Below are 22,223 nucleotides of genomic sequence, written 5' to 3'. Positions count from 1 at the left end.
ACCCTTCATGTATTCAATGCCTTCCCTGCTTTGCTTTAATATATCAAAATAATAATATAACCCAGTAAAAGAAAGGCGGGGCACCAGTAATTACGAAAAATATACATCTTAAATCAATAAGACACCAGTTCTTATTCCAGACATCTTTAGCTATTTTCTACGATTAAAAAAATTGCTTATTTTCATCTATTTTCAAATCGGTCCTGGGTTCTCATTTCAAGATTCTCCTGGTTTGGATTTTCGCTTTATACACTTTTTAATGATGAAAGAAAATAAAGTTTGTTTCTCTTAATCATTTTCGAGACATCCCACTGATCACATTCAACGTTTTTCAGCATGTTTTTTAGGTTTCTGTAAAAGAAAACTATTATTCCGGCTTTGTCCGTCCGTCGGTGCTTTTGCTGTCCGCCCTCAGATCTTAAAACCTACTGAGGCTAGAGGGCTGCACATTGTTATGTTGATCATCTACCCTCCAGTCATCAAACATACCAAATTGCAGCCCTCTAGCCTTAGTAGTTTTTATTTTATTTAAGGTTAAATTTGAGCCATAATCGTGCTTCTAGCCACGGTTAAAGTTTCGTGGGCCGCGGCTCCTACAGCATATTATACCAATCCCACAGAAAGATAGATCTATTTTCGTTGGCCTTGATTATACACTGTACAGAAAACTCGACTGCGCCGAAGAAACATCGACGCATTTTTTACTTGTTTTATAACGAAAATAAATTAGGTAAAAGAAAAAGTCAGTTTTCCCCAATTCACCTTCCAGAAGACGGAGAGAGAGAGAGAGAGAGAGAGAGAGAGAGAGAGAGAGAGAGAGAGAGAGAGAGAGAGAGAGAGAGAGAGAGAGAGCAGGGGAGACGGGGGAGGGGCCTGCGCCCCAGTCATTTTCGTAACAGCATTTTGTTACAAAGTAACACCAAAAGTTAGGTCGAAATTTGAATGACAAAAGGCACTTTTGATCTGGAATTGCATTAGCCCGATGACTAACTCGTTCCATGAAGAGTTTCCGGAAGTTTTTTTTTTTTTTTTTTTTACTTCTCGGGGCTATTTTTAAAAACGCGCAAGACGGTGACGAAATCTTCCCATATTTTAGGGTTAGGAGAAAAAAAAATCTTCTCATATTTCAGGGTTAGGAGGAAAAAATCTTCCCATATTTCAGGGTTAGGAGAAAAAAAATCTGCCCATATTTCAGAGTGAGGAAAAAATCTTCCCATGTTTCAGGGTTAGGAGGAAAAAATCTTCCCATATTTCAGGGTTAGAAGAAAAATCTTCCCATATTTCAACTTCCCATATTTCAGGATGAGGAAAAATTCTTCCTATACTGGGTTATAAAATTTTTTCCCTGTATTTCAGGGTTAGGAGAAAGAAAATCTTCCCATATTTCAGGGTGAGGAAAAAATCTTCCCATATGTCAGGGTTAGAAGAAAAAATCTTCCCATATTTCAGGGTTAGGAAAAACTTAATACTTCAGGAGAAAGAAAAAATTCTTCCTATATTTCAGGGTGAGGGAAAAAATCTTCCCATATTTTAGGGTTAGGAAAAAGTTCCCATATTTCAGTGTTATGAAAAAATCTTCCCATATTTCAGGGTTAGGAGAAAAAATCTTCCCATATTTCAGGGTTAGGAGAAAAAATCTTCCCATATTTCAGGGTTAGGAGAAAAAAAATATTCCCATATTTAAGGGTTAGGAGGAAATCTTCCTATATTTCAGGGTTGGGAGAAAAAAAATCCTCCCATATTTCAGGGTTAGGAGAAAAATCTTTCCATATTTCAGGGTTAGGAAAAAAAACTCTTCCCATATTTCAAGGCGAGGAAAAAAATCTTCCCATACTTCAGGGTGAGGAAAAAATTCTTCCCATATTTCAAGGCGAGGAAAAAATCTTCCCACATTTCAGGGTGAGGAAAAAATTCTTCCCATATTTCAGGGTAAGGAAAAAATCTTCCCATATTTCAGGGCGAAGAAAAAAACCTTCCGATATTTCAGGGTGACGAAAAAAAATATTCCCATATTTCAGGGTGAGGGAAAAATCTTCCATTATTTCAGGGATAGGAAAAATCTTCCCATATTTCAGGGTTATGAAAAAAATCTTCCCATATTTCAGGGTTAGGAGAAAAAAATCCTCCCACATTTTAGGGTGAGGAAAAAAATCTTCCCATATTTCAGGGTGAGGGAAAAATCTTCCCATATTTCAGGGCGAGGAAAAAAAAACTTCCCAAATTTCAGGGCGCGGAAAAAAAGGGGGGGGAAATGAACGCATTAGGAAACCTTTTTTTCCTATGACTGATTTTATTCTTACATGTCGGTTTTTCCTCTGTGTTCAATTGTCCAGGACTTGAATTATTATAACGAAAGAACGCATAAAAATAATAATAATAATTAATAATAATAATATTAACAAAATTAGCCTGACTTTTAAGTAAGGAACTCCTGTGAAAGCAAAGACATGTACTCAAATATCACTAAAATATTATTACTATTGTGTAACTTGATAAAAATCTGAAAAGGAATACATTTTTTGGCCCTGAAGACGCATCTTCGAAAGATAACACAACTAATATACAAGAAAGAAAAAACCAACATGGAACAGGAATATACCAAATGAAAGGGGAAGTAGGCTAAATGGAGACAAAAACGGAACGAGGAGCAAAAGAGGGTGGGGGAGAGGGGAAGACAGCCGGGGGAGGGCGGGGGAAGTTGAGAACACGTGAATGGCCACAGATTGGGGGAGGAGTAGAGGGAGGAGATGAACGAGGGGAAAGCAACAAAGGTAAGATGACAAGAGGGGAAACTAATGTCCCCCCTACCCCCTCAAAAACCCAAGGTCTCAAGGGCTAGGAAGCTTTCAGTAGAATGCCTCCCCCAACCCCTTTCCCCTCTCTCCTCATCTTTATTTTCCTCTCTCTCTCTCTCTCTCTCTCTCTCTCTCTCTCTCTCTCTTCAATAAACGACGCGCAATCCTTTTTATTGCATTGCCTAATTACCTTCGTGACAAGGAAGTGGGCCAAGCTTGAAGGCAACACGTGTCACACTTAAGAATGAATATATATATATATATATATATATATATATATATATATATATATATATATATATATATATATATATATATATATATATATACTGTTAGAAATAATGAACACACAATCACGTGGGGAACAGAAATAAATTTTTGACTCACATCAGGATCGAACCCAGGTCTTGGATGGCCCAGTGGGCAGCGCCCTTGCCTTTCAATTGAAAGACCTGGGTTCATTCCTGATGTGAGTCAGAAATTTATATATGTACTGTATATATATGTAAATGTATAGATACGGTAGATATAAAATCCAATAATAAGTAACAAAAGAACAATAAAAAAAAAACTTGTGACGTATATTTCCTGAACGTCATATTAAACATAAGTCCTCCAAAATGTCCTACTAACAGAAAATGAACTCAAAAGGAAAAATTCAACATATCCGAAATGGTGATGATAGAGACAGCCAAGAAAAGAGTGAGGGAAAAACAAAAGACGAAAGAAAATAGAACATTAAAAAGCTTACTTACTTCTACGTCGCGAAAGATATACATTATTTAAATAAGAGCGTTACTGCATGAGAGAGAGAGAGAGAGAGAGAGAGAGAGAGAGAGAGAGAGAGAGAGAGAGAGAGAGAGAGAGAGAGAGAGAGAGGCTACCAACGTCCCCAAGACTTCAAACGAACACCGAAATAAACCAGAAGAAATGATGACACCAAACCTCTTTTTTTTTTTTCATTTAACAGCCAGCTGCCATTAACAGATCTAACATCACTTTTACTTAAACGAAGCATCATTTGAATTACCCCCCATCGCCACGCAGAACAAAATGGGAAGTAGAATCACTTCCAAAGTCCAAACTTCACTCCGTACGCCTGTGAAACGAACCATGATGGAAGTGACACAATCAGTCTCCATTAGAAAAAAAAAATGAGAGAGGAAAAAAATGGTACACTTAAAAATACGCTAATGAAGGCCATAGTCGATAAGGAAAAAGTGCTGAATAATGACAATATGCTTTTCGACCTTCTGGTTGTGTAGAACAACCCAGGTCGAGGACAAAAGCCCAGGGGAGAGAGAAAAGGATCAGGAAAGGGGGAAGGGAGAGAGAGAGAGGGGAGGGTTGGTAGGGGAGGAGTGTGCAGGGAGGGTGTAAAAGAGCAGTGGAGAGAGAGAGAGAGAGAGAGATATATATATTGCTGTTAAATGATCTTAGTTGTCATTAACATCCAGCACTTTATTTGTGTATATATATATATATATATATATATATATATATATATATATATATATATATATATATATATATATATATATATTTATGTATATACACATATACACACATACTATATATATATATATATATATATATATATATATATATATATATATATATATATATATATATATAAAACAGCGATCACGCCATTCGCATACACAACTGTCCATTGAACTCTGATGACTGATCTGACACATAAACTGTCGACGTAACTACCAAGATCATGATAAATTTCCAAGAAAAATCATTAGCATTTCATGATGACATATTCTGACGGAGAAAAAAGTTCCAATTAGATCATAGAGAAATAGATCTAATTTTAATCCTACGGCGAACGAACGCATACAAAGCCGGATAGGAAGAAACAAGGGAATAAAAGGTAATAAAAACCCTCGGGCAACAAATAAATGGGAGTGTATGAAAAAGGGATGTGGATGAGGATGGGGGTAGATGGATTACGAAACGAAGGCGCTTCGAGGGACACATCCACAAGACGGATGAAGATGGAGGGACAGTGTTGGCAAATAACAAATACGAGGATACTGGTGGCACGATGAAGGAGGAGGGGGGAGGATGAGGGGCGAGGATGGGGGGAGGGGGGGAATGATGTACACCACATATCATTTTGACGCAAAAGAAGGGGAAGAGAGCGAAGGAAAATGAATATTATATAACAGTAAAATAAACTGACGATACAAATTAGTAGATAAACCAGGAAGTTTGGACGCAGAAAATAAAACTAATCATCCGTGACTTTGGAAACATAGCGCAAACATGTGCGGCGTATATACAGGTAAGGAGAAAGCACACACTGCACATACGTCACACGTAAAAATGATCTTGGTTTACGCATGAAGCATACCTATACACATATACTAGTTAGCAGTAAGATCACACACACACACACACACACACACATATATATATATATATATATATATATATATATATATGTGTGTGTGTGTGTGTGTGTGTGTGTGTGTGTGTATGTGTGTGCGTGTAAATTCAGTGTCCACGCAATTACACGAAAACTTCAATGTCCATAAAATGAAACTACACAGATGCACCTCAATGCACATACTGTATATACGCACGAACTGATATATATAAAAAACAATAAGAGCTATAGTATGACATATTCCGACAGAAAAAAAAAAAACATACTATCTCCTCATACGCGACGCAAACATTTGTGCACGAAATTATTCCTGCAATTTACGAGCCCGTCCAAAAGTGAAAATATCGACACGGCACTTGCAATGGAAGCACATGGCCGTACTCTTGACATTATCATTACAGAAGGGTCTCTCAAGGCCAGGCCGCCATTCAAGCGAGATGTTGGTACGCCTGCGTAAAAGTAAACAAGGGTACGGATGCTCAACTTGCAAGATCAATTTACGGCGCGGTTGGTAATCCTTGGCCGGCATTTAAAACAACGCAGCGTTGCAACGCAGCCCTGGATAATTCACGCACGTGATTTGCAACGGCGAGACCCATCAGAATCATAACGTGCCCGTGTGTCAATCTATAACGTGAATAATTAGAGATGAACGTGATTCATTCACCAGCCGCACGGGTTGGTACGACTGGCTTAGATATACACTTATGGTTGGCGCGCTCCGATAATGTCGCTTTTCGCTACTTGAAAAAGAAAACAAAAAACTCTGTTCGCTCTAAATCCCGGCTCATTCCATTCAAGCTAAATATCTCATGCATATTAAGAAGCATTACGTATTAACAGCCATTCATTATAGCTAATAAGATTATCTGTCATCCAAATTTACCCGGCCAGTGAAGCACTAAAACGAGAGCAGGTATGGGTGGAAAAACAACAGCGGCAGCAATAGAAATATCTATAAATACTTAATATGGCGGTACAAACAGCAAACACTCCATCCGGCCAGCGCATCAAAATGAAAACTCCGAAATCGACAATATGCTTTTAGTTTTGGGGGGAGGGGGAACTGGAAATTGGCGGAGAGCAATGATGTATAATCTAAAATAATACGGGGATAAAGGTTTCCGTATTTCTCTCGCAGTTTGCAGATTTGATTAGATTAATATGGAACTAATGGATCACTTTCATCTCGCATTCAACAAGCAACACATGCATATTCACACACGTACGTACACCTCCTACTGTCTCTCTCTCTCTCTCTCTCTCTCTCTCTCTCTCTCTCTCTCTCTCATACACACAGAGGCTCATACACTGGACGACCCTCCCATCAGAAAGATCTCGGCTGGAGTAGCTAAAAGCACTTGACAAGTTGCTTATTCCTTCAATTTCTGTCCTTCACTTATCGAATTTTCTCCATCTCTCTCTCTCTCTCTCTCTTTCAATAATTTGTAAACATCAACAAAGAGAGAGAGAGAGAGAGAGAGAGAGAGAGAGAGAGAGAGAGAGAGAGAGAGAGGCTGGTTTTGTGTATATATGTGGAGATAAAAAGAAAGATTGTTTGCGCAACTGCAAGAGAGAGAGAGAGAGAGAGAGAGAGAGAGAGAGAGAGAGAGAGAGAGAGAGAGAGAGACGTTGGTTTTGTGTATGTATGTGAAGATAAAAGAAAGATTGTTTGCGCAACTGCAAAAGAGAGAGAGAGAGAGAGAGAGAGAGAGAGAGAGAGAGAGAGAGAGAGAGAGAGAGAGAGAGAGAGAGAGAGAGAGAGAGAGAGAGAGAATGAATAAAATACGAAAAGGGCCAAATCCTGAGAGAGCAATTCACCTTTAAAATACATTTTCCATTCCTATAACAGAACTGCAGGTCAACTATAACATATATTTCCATTAGGGTCCAATTTGAAGTCGCCACTAACATATTTTTTCATTAGCGCCCAAAAGTCCACTTAACATCAAAATAAAGTCCATAAAGTCCATGAACATTTCAGGGTACAGTCAACAGAAAAAATTCGATGAGGCTCATGAGTCAACTTTCGCAAAAATACAATTATATTCCTATTTTCGCAGTCTTAAAGAGAGAGAATAACTTTGAGATAATGTTGCCAAAAAAAAAAAAAAAAAGAAAAAATTGCAAGCATGAACTGACAGGAATATTTTTCATTTTCTAGAAAATATGTTTTTTTTTCCATTGAAAAATGAACAGTGGAAAACAATATTCATTTTTCGTAAGTCGAGAATACGCTTTATTGGAAGAAAAAAATTAAGTATCATCCTTCATCTTTAAAGAATAAAACTGTAACCATGAATTGAGAAAATATTTCTATTTCACTGAAATACATTATCCATTCTTCATAAGTCGAGAATATCTTTTTGGAAAAAAAATAAAACATAATCTCCGACCATGACCAGAGAAATATATTTCTTCTAGCTGTCGAAAAAACAATCATCTGAGAAAAGCTACAGAGAAAAACCTCTATTAATTATCATTCATAAAGAAAGGTTTCATTACAAGTAAAAAATGCGCCAAAGGAACTTCGGCGCAATAGAGCTTTCTGTACAGCCACTACAGCGTATAATCAAGGCCACCGAAAATAGATCTGTCTTTCGGTGGTCTCGGTATAATGCTGCATGCGCCGCGGCCCACGAAACTTTAACGGAGGTGACCTGTCCTATAACGTTGCCAGAAGCACGATTATGGTTACTTTGCCAGAAGCACGATTATGGTTAACTATAACCTTGAATAAAATAAAAACTGCTTAGGCTAGAGGGCTGCAATTTGGTATGTTTGATGATTGGAGGGCGGATGACCAACATAACAATTTGTAGCCCTCTAGCCTCAGTAATTTTTAAGATCTGAGGGCGGACAGAGAAGTATAATTCTTTAACATACAGGCGTTTCTTGACTCACGTCCACCCGATCGCCAGACCAGGAAACACTACCCACAGACATTCGTCTAAATTACCCGACTTGTGTGTACACTCCTGGAAATGACCGTGTAATATCGTAATATCGTAATTAACTCCTCGCTACGGAAATAAATTAGCCCCGAAACCCATTCATCTCCTTAACAAAGACTTGGCAGAGTCAACAGAATGAGGCGGGGCTAATCTAATACCATTTAAAGAATCGCTTATCATAAATAATCATTACTAATGACATCTATAACGGCCATGCTAATGAACTCTACGCTGCTTTGGGGAGTCGATGAAATTTATTGGCTCATTCATCTCCCTCTAAATCAAATTTTATGACGGAACATGGCGGGTCAACAGCGGAATACGCGTTCCGTGTAAACAGGCAACCGCATAAAATGAACATATTAATTGGCTGATAAATAAATAAATAAATTAATGAATAACATAGAATCTAATCAACGATATATAGATGAAAAACGGATCGACCTTTCTGACTCAAGTACATTTTCCGTAAAGCCATAAAAATGACTACATATTTGTAACATTTAACTCAAAATGCACGAATTATATGACTTTGAGAGAGAGAGAGAGAGAGAGAGAGAGAGAGAGAGAGAGAGAGAGAGAGAGAGAGAGAGAGAGAGAGAGAGAATGACGTAACGCCTTTAACAGCTAATCATATAAAGTTGCAGTGTAACCCCTCATAATATCATCTCAAGTCACCATAAGATGATGCTATAAGAGTTCGCTTGAAGGCCGCTCACGAGAGGAGGAGGAGGAGGAGGAGGAGGAGGAGGAGGAGGAGGAGGAGGAGGAGGAGGAAGAAGAGGAGGAGGTAGAAGAGGAGGAGGAAAAGAAGGGAGGGTGTTTTAGGCAGACAAGAAGCAAACATAAACAACAGATGCCATTTTTGGGATTTTGTTTACTCGACGAAATCCCTCTCAACGTGGGTTTTGTTTACTTCTGGCCGGACGGGCGCGCGGGCGGGCTCGCGGGCGGGCGGGCGGGCAGGGCAGCCAGTTTCGCCCTCCGGTGGTATAGGCGTGGGCCTCCCGTCCTTGTTTTCCCCTTCTTCTATTTCTTCTCCTCCTTAGGAGTTCATTCGACGCCAGAGCTAAATGCGCGTTATAATTGTTATGATGTCTTTACGGCGGGTTCGTAATTGGTTTAATGCCATACCGCCTACTCCTGTAATTGCCCTTAATGTCGGGATACAACCTTCGTAATTGTTTTGATGTCTTGCATCTACAACGGTTTCAATGACGGAGGGGCTTCCTTCTTTCCCGTATGAAATGGCTGGGAAATGTTGGGCCACCCTTTCTTTTCCGCTTTCCCCTTTCTAATTTTTAGACGTCGCTGTTGTCCCTCGGCGCGTCATGATAGGATGATTTTTTTGAACAGAAAAACGCACAGAAATCACTGAAATGGAACGAGGGGAACTTGACGTCTGCATAAAAAGCACAGAAACCACTATAACACCACCCTGCATACACGGAGAGCTACACTGTTAAATACACAGAAAGTCGCAATGGGTTAAGAATAAGTCGATGCAAGAGCGTGCACTGATATATATAGACTTAAAAACACTACCTCAGTTTTAAAAGGAGTTACACTCCAAGGTCAGTAAAATAGAATAAAAAAAAGCAACGCGGGAATGTATACCTTACGTCAGAAAGAGTGAAGGGCGACTCTCTTTTACTCTATGATTTCTCTGACTCTCCAACATTATTTTAGTAAGCTTACTCATCAAAGTGCCCGCTTTATTACAAAAAACCTACTGTGACCAAACGACTGATAACATTTACACACCCATCTTACATTTACTGCCTTTACAAACGAATTCCTAAGAGAATGCTTACATTAACGAAAACACCGTGAAACAGAAAAACACACGAAATGGAATTGGGAAGTACTCCGGCCACCCCACACCGGCACTGACCAAACCGAAAAAAAAAAATAATAATGAAAACGATCGCAAGTATAATGAGGCGGACTTTCATCTGAGACGTATAATGAGGTGGACTTTCATCTGAGACGTATAATGAGGTGGACTTCATCTCCGAAGAAAGAGAGCGACGGAGGCCAATTTCGATACTCAAACACTCATAAATCATCCGGCGAGTTTGTACAGCACCGGGTATTAGTGTGCGCCTCCTGATACAAGGCTTCCTTTCATCACGTCGAGGCTCCTTGGATCCCCCGGGAGGGCTTCGGAATGCAAGTGCCAGACAAGAGAACGAATCAACTCGCTGATATCATTAGAAATCATTCTTCATCTTTTCGAGCTCTTGACATTTATGAGAATGTTGGGAGCGATTTGTTTCATTTCACAGAATTCAGTCATTCTATATATAAATTATATATATATATATATATATATATATATATATATATATATATATATAATACACACAAAGTATATAGTGTGTATATATATACATATATAAATATATATATATATATATATATATATATATATATATATATATATATATATATATATATATATATATATGCACGTGTTATATGAAATCATGTGTGTGTCCCTATGCAACGAAAAACTTATCCATACCGTTTTCTTTATGTAAATATCCTGTACTTATTAATTCCATAAAATGTAGTTCTGTCAATCAAACACCATCATTAATTTATATTTTAGTATATACCCAAAAAATACGATTTGGAGACAAGAATTTGTATGTCTACAGTATGTGCAATATAGCAATATATGCAAATGAACACGAATATATCCATTCCTTTAATGCTACACACACACAGCTAAGACATTTTGATTTACAAAGGGTAAAAAATTCAGCAAGCCCGATACTGGAACGCATACTTATTATTACTTTGATAATATCAGGCATCCGACTCAAAATTTGTTTGTCGAACTTATTGACATTTCCGTATTTCAATTTGCAAAGTTATATAGTTCCGGGTATTTTTTCTACCTGATGAATTAAAATTATGTATATATACTGTATACTGTATATATATATATATATATATATATATATATATATATATATATATATATATATATATATATATATATATATATATATATATATATATATAATATATATAAAATTTATATATACACATACACAAAAATATATATATATATATATATATATATATATATATATATATATATATATATATATATATATATATTACATATATATAAAATACAGTAAATATGTCCCATTAAAACTAAAAACATTTCAGAGAAAATAAAAAAATCAACACGGATTAATAATAATAAAAAATAATAAGAGAAAAATAAAAAAATAATAATAATAATAATAATAATAATAACAACATAAAAGTAATAGTGATGACGATGATGATGATGATGATAGCACCATCAACACACCAACGACTTACTGTACAAGGGCCTCATCAGACGATCCTCCGGAGGGGAAACCCGAAAGAAACGAACATTCCCATAAAAAAACCCGTCTAACCCCGGAGAAGAAATGACGCATTATTAAAATAGTTTGCCTTCCGCCCCCTTTTTTTTTTCTCTCTCTCTCTCTGTCTAGTCAAATACGGGACTTTACAAACGCAACGTTCATTAAAGACGATATTCTTGTACCTTCCAATTCTCTCTCACACACACGCTCGTCTAATGTCCGTTTTCTTTGAAAGGCAATTGTTTCCTGCCTTTAATTTCAGCGTTTGCTAAGTTTTCCAGGCCTGTTTAATTGAGGGAAATCCCCCCACAGAATTAATGTCACACTGACAATTCACAGAACAAGGTGGGGAATATGTTGAGGTGCCATATGAATACGAATTTGAAGCGGGCATGCGCGCCAGAGCGCACGTGCGACGAACCAGTGTCTTCTGACAAGTGTTCAATTTCTTTTCCTACCCAACGCGATTCTTCATAATCATATCGTGCATATGAAAAATGATTACTTCAGTATCTTCGTGCGGCCAAAAAAAAACATGTTTTAGGAACCGACCGTTATTTTATTAATCGTCGATTTTATGTACTTCCACGAGCGACGACTGGCTGTGCGTCTGACGGACGAAAAGTCGGACAAACGTTTAAAACGCGCAGCAAAGATACACGACAGGGAAAAACATCCACGCGAACATAAGTGACAGCCAAAATAAAAGAAAGGCCAAAAATGCATCAATTCCATTTCAGGGGGGAGACCACAACAAAATATTTAACAGGACCAAACCAGCGACGAAAACATCAGTAAAAACCAAAAAATAAAATACAAAAAAAAAAAGATGTACATATTACTTTCCCACAGAGAGAGAGAGAGAGAGAGAGAGAGAGAGAGAGAGAGAGAGAGAGAGAGGAGAGAGAGAGGACGATGACTACCCCAGGTAAGGCTGTAGTACTAAACTTAAAGGTTTGGCTCCTGCCTAAAGTGGATTGTGGCCAATCAATAAGCGTTGGATAATTTAGAAGACGCCAACGAAATGTTCCCGATAAAACATTCAGGGCGTAACATTTACGCTGTCCGTTACGTCATGGAACAGCGAAGGGAGGAATAAGAGAAATGGAGGAAGGGAGAAATTGGGGGTTGGGGGTGGGGGGACAGAGAAGGAGAGAGGGAATCATGTGGGGGGGGGGCGAAGACGCATGGGGAGAAGGAATGTCCCAAAACGACGATGGAATGAAGTAGGTAGAGAAAGGGGAAAGAGGAAGATGTGGAATGGGTGGAAAGGAAGGGAGGGAGAGCGAAGGGGAAAGAAATAGACGAACGACGATGGAATGAAGTAGGTAGAGAAAAGGGAAAGGAGGAAGACTGGAAAAGATGTGGAAAGGGTGGAAAGGGAGGAGGGAGAGGGAAGGGGAAGGAAACAGATGGACGAAAGAGGGGGTGGGGGTAGGGGTAGGGGTAGACCAAGGCTATGATGGAAGGGATGGGGAGAAGGTACTGTAGAATGGCTGTAAGGGAAAGGACGTTGGTACTTTCTGCTTATGTAGAGTAACACGGCAAGAAACGACATAATAAGACGCTGATGGTGACATACGGCCGGATGGTGAGAGAGAGAGAGACAGTCAATAAATATGATGCCGAGGATAAAAGACACGTCTAAGGAGAATAAAATAGGGGGAGAGAGAGAGAGAGAGAGAGAGAGAGAGAGAGAGAGAGAGAGAGAGAGAGAGAGAGAGAGAGAGAGAGAGAGAGAGTACTCAAACTGCCCTATAACACTCGCGCTTTAACCACGATGAAACAGGGCAATGTAGAAGTTCCTCCTGGGAGTGCATTCGGCAAAATGACTTGTCCTTAAATAGAATTTTTTCTTACATATCCATTCTTCTCTGGTTCTCCAGAATCTTAGTTTATTATTGAAGACTAGCCCACACTACTACTGAAACATACAAGCTCAAAAAAAGGAGTTATCTTCATAAAAAAAAATAAGAACTTAAACTTCAACAGGAAAATTTCGATACAACTTCTGACCGCAAACCTGGACTTCCACTTGTCGCTTGAAGTTCACTTTGAAAAAATACAGTATCTATGACAAACAGCGTTCCTATGAAACGTGGAATAATACATTCATAGAGAAGCCACTGTAAACACTTTGTCGGTAAGATATGAACCGGACGGGAGTTGGAAGACAGGTATTTTAGAGTAAAACTAACAGTTTTTGTCGTAGAGTCCCAGCCACCGCGGCTCCTGTAAAAAAAGGGACATTTTCCAATGGCAAACAAAATGATCTTCAACGTGAATTAAGTTAACATATGTAACTGGCGTTAACACAAAGGTCATCGATGCCACTTTTAAAACAAATCCTTGACAATTCAGCCGAGTCATATAAAACAACACACTTCCAATAATTCCAGTTCACTTGATGTGTGCATCGGAACACCGCTTTCAGTGAAAAACACTGGAGACATGCGCAATATTTTAGACTGAGATTTCATTTCTATAGACATTTTTTCTCATTATTTCCAGGACAGCCCGAAGCAAAGCGAAATCGGACTTCGTTGCACCAGTTCCGAACAGACATGTCCTTTCGGAGATGTAACTTTTCTGAGGAGCCAGAAATCACTTGCCTCAGTCATTCACCGCAATAAACAACAGAAGCACCCTGACGAATAACGGCTTCAGATAATTTGCAAAACATTTCACGATTCCGAAGCCTGAAGATAACAAATCAAAATACAATACCCATAACAATAAATGGCATCACAAAACTCGTCTTTCAAGAGATCATTGAAAGACTGCCTATAAAAACTGGTTTCTGTAAGATACTGAGAGTTCAATCAAGGTGATTAGTGATATTTTACTTAATATGAAATATACTTGATTTTGCTGCTATTTACTTTTGCTTGTTTTAAATAATTTTTCCACCACATTTTCTGTACTGTGGTAGACAGCTGTTCAAGTAAATGCCCGCCTTACTTGTTCCAACGTGATATTGTGCAAATAATAATAATAATAATAATAATAATAATAATAATAATAATAATAATAATAATAAAAGACCGCCAAATGCCAGCTAAATGTTTATATACAGCGGACTGTCTCCAATACTGACGCGAATATACTCTATATATTTCTACTTCCATATTACCAACCAGCTTTCCTCGACAATAAATATGTTGTGTAAGTATGTTAACGGCCTATTTGTATAGACCCGACTTCGGGGCAAGTCATTAGCATATTGGCTTTTGATGTACGGTCCATATATAGCCTATATATGCCTATTCCGATATGACAAGCTGTTTGCGCACTTGGGCACCGTAGCGTATGATTAAGGTCAAAACTCTTCAAAAACAACAGAAGTGTTTTCCATTCGTGACACAAAAAAACTTATAAGAATCTTGTGACAGATATAATATACATACATATATACAGGTACATACATGTATATATGCATATATATATTATATTATATATATAATGTATTTATATATATCTACATAAATATATATATATATATATATATATATATATATATATATATGTATATATAAACATACATATATATACATGTGTATATAAATATATATACTGTGAAAGTAATAAACCAGAGCAATACAAACAAATAAAGAAATTTACGGACCACTTATACGAGTATATGCGTCAGTCCAACTTATCAAATTAAATCCGAGACAAAATAAAAACAATTACTGTATTTCAGATACATACCTTTAATGGATAATGAAGACGAAGGAATAAAAACAAAGGCACAAATAAAAATAACTTTTTTTTTTAATGCGTGTTGGTATATTATCCATTATGAATGCAGCTATTTCTTATCTGTCTTATCTAATCACTTAACTTGAGCGTCGGTTATGATTCAAATTCCACGCACAATCAAATTACATATATATACATTATATATATATATATATATATATATATATATATATATATATATATATATATATATATATATATATATATATATATATATATATATTATATAAATAATCAGAAATAATCATAATCAATCGTGTGGAACAGAAATAAATTTCTGACTCACATCAGGATCGAACTGAGGTCTTTCTCTTGATTTAAAACAAGCAAAAGTAGATAACAGCAAAATCAATATATATATATATATATATATATATATATATATATATATATATATATTTTATATATATATAGACAGATAGATAGATACGTAGATAGATAGATATATTTTTATCTTTGTGTGAATTTTAAACAATTACAAAGACTTACGGAAATTAATTCATTCAGGCTATTATATATATATATATATATATATATATATATATATATATATATATATATATATATACATATATATACATACACACACAGCACAGGAAGGCATAAGTAAAATGAACTCAGGATTCTATAAACCAACATCGACATCATCACTGTACCTCCATCCTAGAACTATGTCACGACGTGCCATGTTGCAGAGATAACACTCTCAGCATCACAGCGATATGAGTCTTAATTGCGAGTTTTATCACCGTAATTACACGACATTCCGCACGCCATTCTATAAGTAACTCTATTAAGTAACTCTTAAATGAAGTTTGGAAAAAAACTGATTTATGGATTAAAAGCGTATAAATATACACTTATTTTATGAATTTATATTCATAATATGCTACCAGACACAGTCAGCTGTTTATCATTGCTACTGTCGCACAAACAATATCTTAGGTTTTCTGCGCCAAAGTCGAATTACAAGTTACAGGATACATACAAAGAGAGAGAGAGAGAGAGAGAGAGAGAGAGAGAGAGAGAGAGAGAGAGAGAGAGAAAGTAACTTTGAAATGAAATTTTGGAAAAAAAAAAAACTGGTTTGTGTATTGAAAGCGTATGAATGCACACTTTTTCATCAATTTATATTCACATACGGCACACACACTCAAATATGCTACCGGACACAGTCAGCTGTTTTTCAATGATAATGTCACACAAACGACACAAACAATATCTTAAGTTTTGTGCGCCAAAGTCGAATTACAGGTTACAGGATACATACAAAAACAGAGAGAGAGAGAGAGAGAGAGAGAGAGAGAGAGAGAGAGAGAGAGAGAGACAGGGCAGGTGTCAAACGTGGGGGCATGTAAAAAAAAAAAAAAAAGGAGAGAAGGCCCTTACGGTAAAGCATCTTTAATGACCAATAAATAAAAGACGACTAATGGATCGGGAGGAAATGGAGTGATGATTGTTCGGTGGGTTTTTCTTTTTTCTTTTTTGTTAACACTCATTATTAAACAAATGGATTTTCTAGGGTGTTTTAATTCGTCCTTTGATGGATCAGATCAGTCGTGAATCCTCCATTAATCCCCTAATAAATCAAGAAATAATTTTCCATTCTCCCTTGGGCAAAAATCACACACTTTTCATAATCCCCGTGTAGATAGGTAATTCGAGGAGGGATTTCGTCCGTACTAATTCAAATAGCAACGATGAATGATAGCACAAGAGATGAATTATACTTATTTAATTATCTTCAGAACTATACATTCATTCACTGAACTGCCTTATTCAATTCTCACGTGCACGATTGTTCCACATTTCCTCTTACAACGTAAACATATACAAATAAAAGAAGATGTATATAAAAGAGGAAAATATGTGATAGCGCAATAGTTTAAATACCAAATTTCTATTCAACCCTTTTTAGTCGAGTGCTTTATCTCCTCTATTTTTGCATTCACGGAGTTATTACGCATTCTCTTTCACGGGCTTAGAGCCAAACACAAATGAGAGAGTTGGAGAAAAAAAAAAATAGATGGCTCATCAGCCATCCATAGCCATTTTTCCTTCCCCTACCCCCTTCCCCCTTCCCCCTTGTAGGATCGCATCCCCCAGCATTTACTCTCCTTTTTAATACCCTTTTAAAAGTTTCAAAAACCGGTTCATTTTCTGTATGTAATTTCCCCTCAACCACCTCCTCCATGTCCACCTTCCCCCCCACCTCCCCTCCCCCCCTTCCAACACCCTGCCACCCACCTACAGAAACCTTCGACCGAAAACACAAAACTTCCCTCTTGCAGAGTTAGTGAATAAAGTAGAAGTATCATTTCACTGCGTGTGTTTGTTTGTAAATGGAGTTCGGAGCTTATCCGCTTAACATTTGCATACGGGATACAGACACCACGCGCCCTTCGTCTAAAAAAGAATATGATGATGATGATGATATTTCACATCGTCACGATGGATTATAATGCGGCACAATGAGGCTTCGCGCTGTCAGCCAAAGACACGCATGTATGCACGCTCGTGGTTATTAATAATTTCGGGTGAAGCGCGAAGCTTTAAAAAATCAAACTGCACTAAAACTGATGTGTATACATGTGTAGCCGTTGGTGCTTAGAGACCATGCGCCTTTGTACAGAAGCGCATAAAGAAATCCCCACATATATTCTGCATCCCTAAGCGTTATAATAAGAATGACTATTTACCACAAAAACGAAAATGAAAGGCGTTTCTTTACTGAGTTACTCCCATGCCTCTCGACTTCACACAGTCACCACAGCTTGATTTAAACACGGCATACCTCGCCAGGAACTTCAGTATCGTAAAATCTACGGCTCTCACCGGAAACACGCCACAATGAAGAAGGAGCGAAGGATAGCGGACGACGCACATTCATGTCAGAGTTTTAAGCGCTGCTGGACGGAGTGACGGAACGCCTCGATGACGTTCCCGGCTATACCACACCGCTGCCGTCATGTACAAGACACTAATGCGCCACCGTCGGGGAATTGAATCATGCTAGATTTTGCACGACGTTGATAACTCCGACAATCGCCAACGATTGTATTTTCGCTGTCTCGTGTCATCATTTACGTACGAGAGTTCCATCACCAACCAGCAGAAAAAGGGGAACCGTTTCTCGGCGCTGCTGCTGATAATATTGCTGGCGCGAAGAGTCACCGAACACGCTAAGGAGGAATGCATATTGAACCAACCACCTTGTGCGACTGGTCAATGAGTTTAAGCTGGTACTCCCTAATAGAAGGTATGTTGATGTAGGTCAAGCTAAACCTTCTGTTTGTTATGTTTTTCTCATGTGTATTTTCAATTTTTTCGGGAAAAGGTCCGTTCATGCGTTCCCGTGCGCAAAGCCACTATGCACTCCCGGAATCAGTTTTACTGATCAAAACAAATAATCGTAAGAAATCGGGAAGTCAGGAATGTCCGCATAGCATTCTTCTCTTAAAGTGGCAGAGATCTTAAAGATGGGTGACCAAGACCGCTATTAAAAATCCTTTTGCGAACTTTTTCGGTAACGTTTGAGAAAGCGAGAAAGGAGGGGTGGGAGAGCAGAAGCAGGGGTCAAAGAGAAGATAAAATGACATAGATAGGGCACATGGGCAGATATATTAAATCCAATCAGTTCGGAATTTATCCATTACATGTCAGTTGATCCCGGCACACTTATCCTTCGCGCATTAACATTTTTATCCAATGCACTTTGCAATTTGAAATAAAATCACATTTTCTTGACTGTTGGTTAACTTGCCTGTAAGAAGCACCCGTCGGCGAGACTTTCACACATATTGCTGAGGGGAAACTTACTACGAGTGAACTTTACAATTTACGATAAAAAAAAGGAAAAATGGCTATTATCAGGTTTGCTCTGATCTGCACAATCAAGGCAGCCGTTTCCACAGGGATAAGGAATTATTTCTCTCAAAAAATGCCATAGGTCGAATTGAAAGACCCTCCTCACTTGCGTTCCAAAAATTCTGTATAAACAGAACATTTTATTGCCAGAATTGTACGATACGGAACATACGTACGTACCGAGAGAGAGAGAGAGAGAGAGAGAGAGAGAGAGAGAGAGAGAGAGAGAGAGAGAGAGAGCAGCAACAAGGGCAGAAGCAAAAGCAAGCCATCATCATCATCATCATCATGTTTTGTTTCGAAGAGCCAGAGGCCAGATGAGATGAGATCTTGCCGGGCGGAAAAGCACATGGCCTGAAGATGCATAATTAATTCGTGCCAGCTTCCTCCTACTCCACTTGCCACGCCATCTCTCTCTCTCTCTCTCTCTCTCTCTCTCTCTCTCTCTCTCTCTCTCTCACGTGCGTTCCGTTCGGAAACGCTCAAGGCGCGTGTAAAAAAAGGGGGGAGGAATATGTGGCCTGTCCAAGGCGGCGCCTTCGTGCTGACGCCCTCCGATCTCACGGATTTGAAAGAGACTACAGCAGGAGGGGGTGGAAGATCGCTATTTGAGTGATCCCCGTCTACGGATTGTGAGTGAGTGGGTGATGCTCGTGGGATGAAGATGAAGAAGAAGAAGATGGTGATAATGATGATGGTGATGATGGTGAAGGAGATGATGTGGTGCCGAGGCGGCGGAGGGCGCCCGCGAGAGGCTGTGACGGGGTTTCCACATGTTGCTCGAGCCACAGGTTCCTGGGTGGTGGCCAGGATGGGAAACGAGGCGGGCGGCCCTAGCAGTAGTGGTAGCGGTAGTAGTGGTAGTAGTAGTAGCAGTAGTAGCAATAGTAGTAGTGGTAGTAGTGGTAGTAGTAGTAGCAGTGGTACTGTGGCTCTCTGCTTCAGGCTCCTTGGAGTGTGCCTGAGGTCATGCAAGGTGATAGCAGTGCAACAAGTGTGGTTTTGATCGTTACCTGGCTGAGGGCTGGGTAGTGGTACAGGTGTGGGCGGACCTCGGTGATGAGAGCCATGGTGACGATGACCCTAGAAGAACTGGGTGGTGGTGCGAGCGGTGCCGGCCGGCTGCTGCTGCTACTACACTACTGACGGGGGCGTGGTTGTCTCTCACACACGCACACACACACACACACACACAGCCTCCTCCTGTGCGTGTACTAAGCTGTGTCGGCGATGGTGATGGCTGTTGTAGCAGTAGTAGTAGCAGTAGCTGTTGTGGGAGTAGTTGTATCTGGTGGTGGTGGTGGCGGCGGCGGCGGCGGCGGCGGCGGCGGCAGAGCTGCTGCTGGTGGTTTAGACGATGGGAGAGAAAAGAAACGGTTCCACGCACACAACAGCACAGTCCACAGCGGCGAGGCCAGCACGCGACTACGAGGCTGAGCGGGGCGGTACCATGCCGCCCCACCCGCCGACCCGTGACCACGCCCCCGACCCGCGGTTCAACCAATCACCGCGCGGAACCCCTCGTCCGCGCCGTCGCCATGGCAACCACGCACACACCACATAAATCTGATAATACACACTTTTCTCCCAGCCCGGCACGGATGCTGCGAGAGAGGGGCGCGGCGGCGAGGGGAAGGAACACAGCACTGGTACCGTATAGGTCTTCTGCTGCTGCTGCTGCTGCTGCTGCTTTTGCTGCTGTTACTGCTACTGATGCCGCCGCCGTCGAGGCTGCTCCTGCTCCTGCTCCTGCTGTGGCTGTGGCTGCCGCCGCCGCCGCTCATACGCTTGCTTCCTCCTCCAGCCGTACATACGCAAAAGCTTCTTAACCCTTGTTCTGTCATCTGCCGTCCCCTCTCCCTTGCTGGTCCCGCTCAAAATCATCTCCAGAGTATATTGTCCCAGACATATCCATTATGATTCCATTACAGTCGGTATTACAAATTCCCTACGTCATACTTTACCAATCTACGGGACCTATTGAACCACGGGGAAAAAAAATACGCACCTGTCATTCCAGACAACGGAAGACAACTTTTTTCCCTCTCTCTCTCTCTCTCTCTCTCTCTCTCTCTCTCTCTCTCTCTCTCTCTCAGTATCCATCTGTTCACCTGTACGCAAGATAAATATGCAATATATAACTAGTGGAGAAAAATTATTAAGTTTTGCGTCATAATCTCTAAACAGCACAAGAAATACTTTCTCTCTCTCTCTCTCTCTCTCTCTCTCTCTCTCTCTCTCTCTGTCTCTCTCTCTCTCTCTCTGTCTCTCTCTCTCTCTCTCTCTCTCTCTCTCTCTCTCTCTCTCTCTCTCTCTCTCAGTATCCATCTGTTCAGTGAAGAAAATATGCAATTTATATCAAATGAAGAAAAATTTAAATTTTGCGTCATAATCTCTAAACAGCACAAGAAATCCACTCTCTCTCTCTCTCTCTCTCTCTCTCTCTCTCTCTCTCTCTCTCTCTCTCTCTCTCTCTCTCTCTCTCAATATCCATCTGTTCACCTGTACGCAAGGTCAACATGCAATTTATATCTTATGAAGAAAAATGATTAAATTTTGCGTCATAAAGAAATCTCTCTCTCTCTCTCTCTCTCACACACTAAACAGTACAATGACGTTATGCCAAATCTCTCTCTCTCTCTCTCTCTCTCTCTCTCTCTCTCTCTCTCTCTCTCTCTCTCTCAGCATCCATCCGCCCGCACACCGCAAGGTAAACGGACAGTACATTAAGGGAAAAGAAACAAAAATCCTGGAAGCTTACAGGGCGCTACCTCGAAACCCGAATCCGCGTATACTAATACCGCCTGCCGCGCAGCGTAAAGAGAGATGCCATGACATGATAAACAGCGACCAGCCCCCGTTCGTTACCTGAGCGGGGACCTGTTGTTCGGACATTTTCCCCATTAATAACACCAATTGAATCGGGAGGCCGTATATAGGATTCTTCTTCAAAGAGTGAAATAGAAATGCGAACGGGATTATCGGGAAATGCTTTGCTCCTGAGCTGTCATAATGTTCGCCCGTATTATCTTTCTTCGGTGGGTACTGTGCTTTCTTTCTTTCTCTCTCT

At 39.5% G+C, this 22,223-nt stretch overlaps 2 protein-coding genes across 22 annotated transcripts in view; one reads left to right on the top strand and one right to left on the bottom strand.

Annotated features, from left to right (window-relative positions):
- The window catches only part of bru3 (bruno 3), a 905,487-nt gene extending 884,905 nt beyond the window's left edge, over positions 1-20,582 (bottom strand). For 18 of the 21 annotated variants that reach the window (XM_067116880.1, XM_067116890.1, XM_067116896.1 and 15 more), the window contains exon 1: positions 20,167-20,580. In XM_067116880.1, the coding sequence (XP_066972981.1) occupies positions 20,167-20,223 (57 nt within the window). In that variant the 5' untranslated portion in view covers positions 20,224-20,580. Of the gene's footprint in view, positions 1-20,166 lie in introns of all 21 variants that reach the window. The other 3 variants (XM_067116892.1, XM_067116888.1, XM_067116902.1) reach the window with 1 other exon arrangement.
- LOC136845551 (voltage-dependent calcium channel gamma-8 subunit-like) lies at positions 20,384-20,982 on the top strand. Its single transcript, XM_067115732.1, has 2 exons — positions 20,384-20,529; positions 20,745-20,982. Exons 1-2 carry the CDS (start codon positions 20,384-20,386, stop codon positions 20,980-20,982), a joined length of 384 nt encoding a protein of 127 aa, XP_066971833.1.
- The last annotated feature ends 1,241 nt before the right edge of the window (positions 20,983-22,223 follow it).

Source organism: Macrobrachium rosenbergii, chromosome 14 (assembly GCF_040412425.1).
Source record: "Macrobrachium rosenbergii isolate ZJJX-2024 chromosome 14, ASM4041242v1, whole genome shotgun sequence".
Classification (NCBI taxonomy): Eukaryota; Metazoa; Arthropoda; class Malacostraca; order Decapoda; family Palaemonidae; genus Macrobrachium; species Macrobrachium rosenbergii.
Note: the sequence above shows the minus strand (reverse complement) of the source record. Positions and strands in the feature narration are given on the sequence as shown.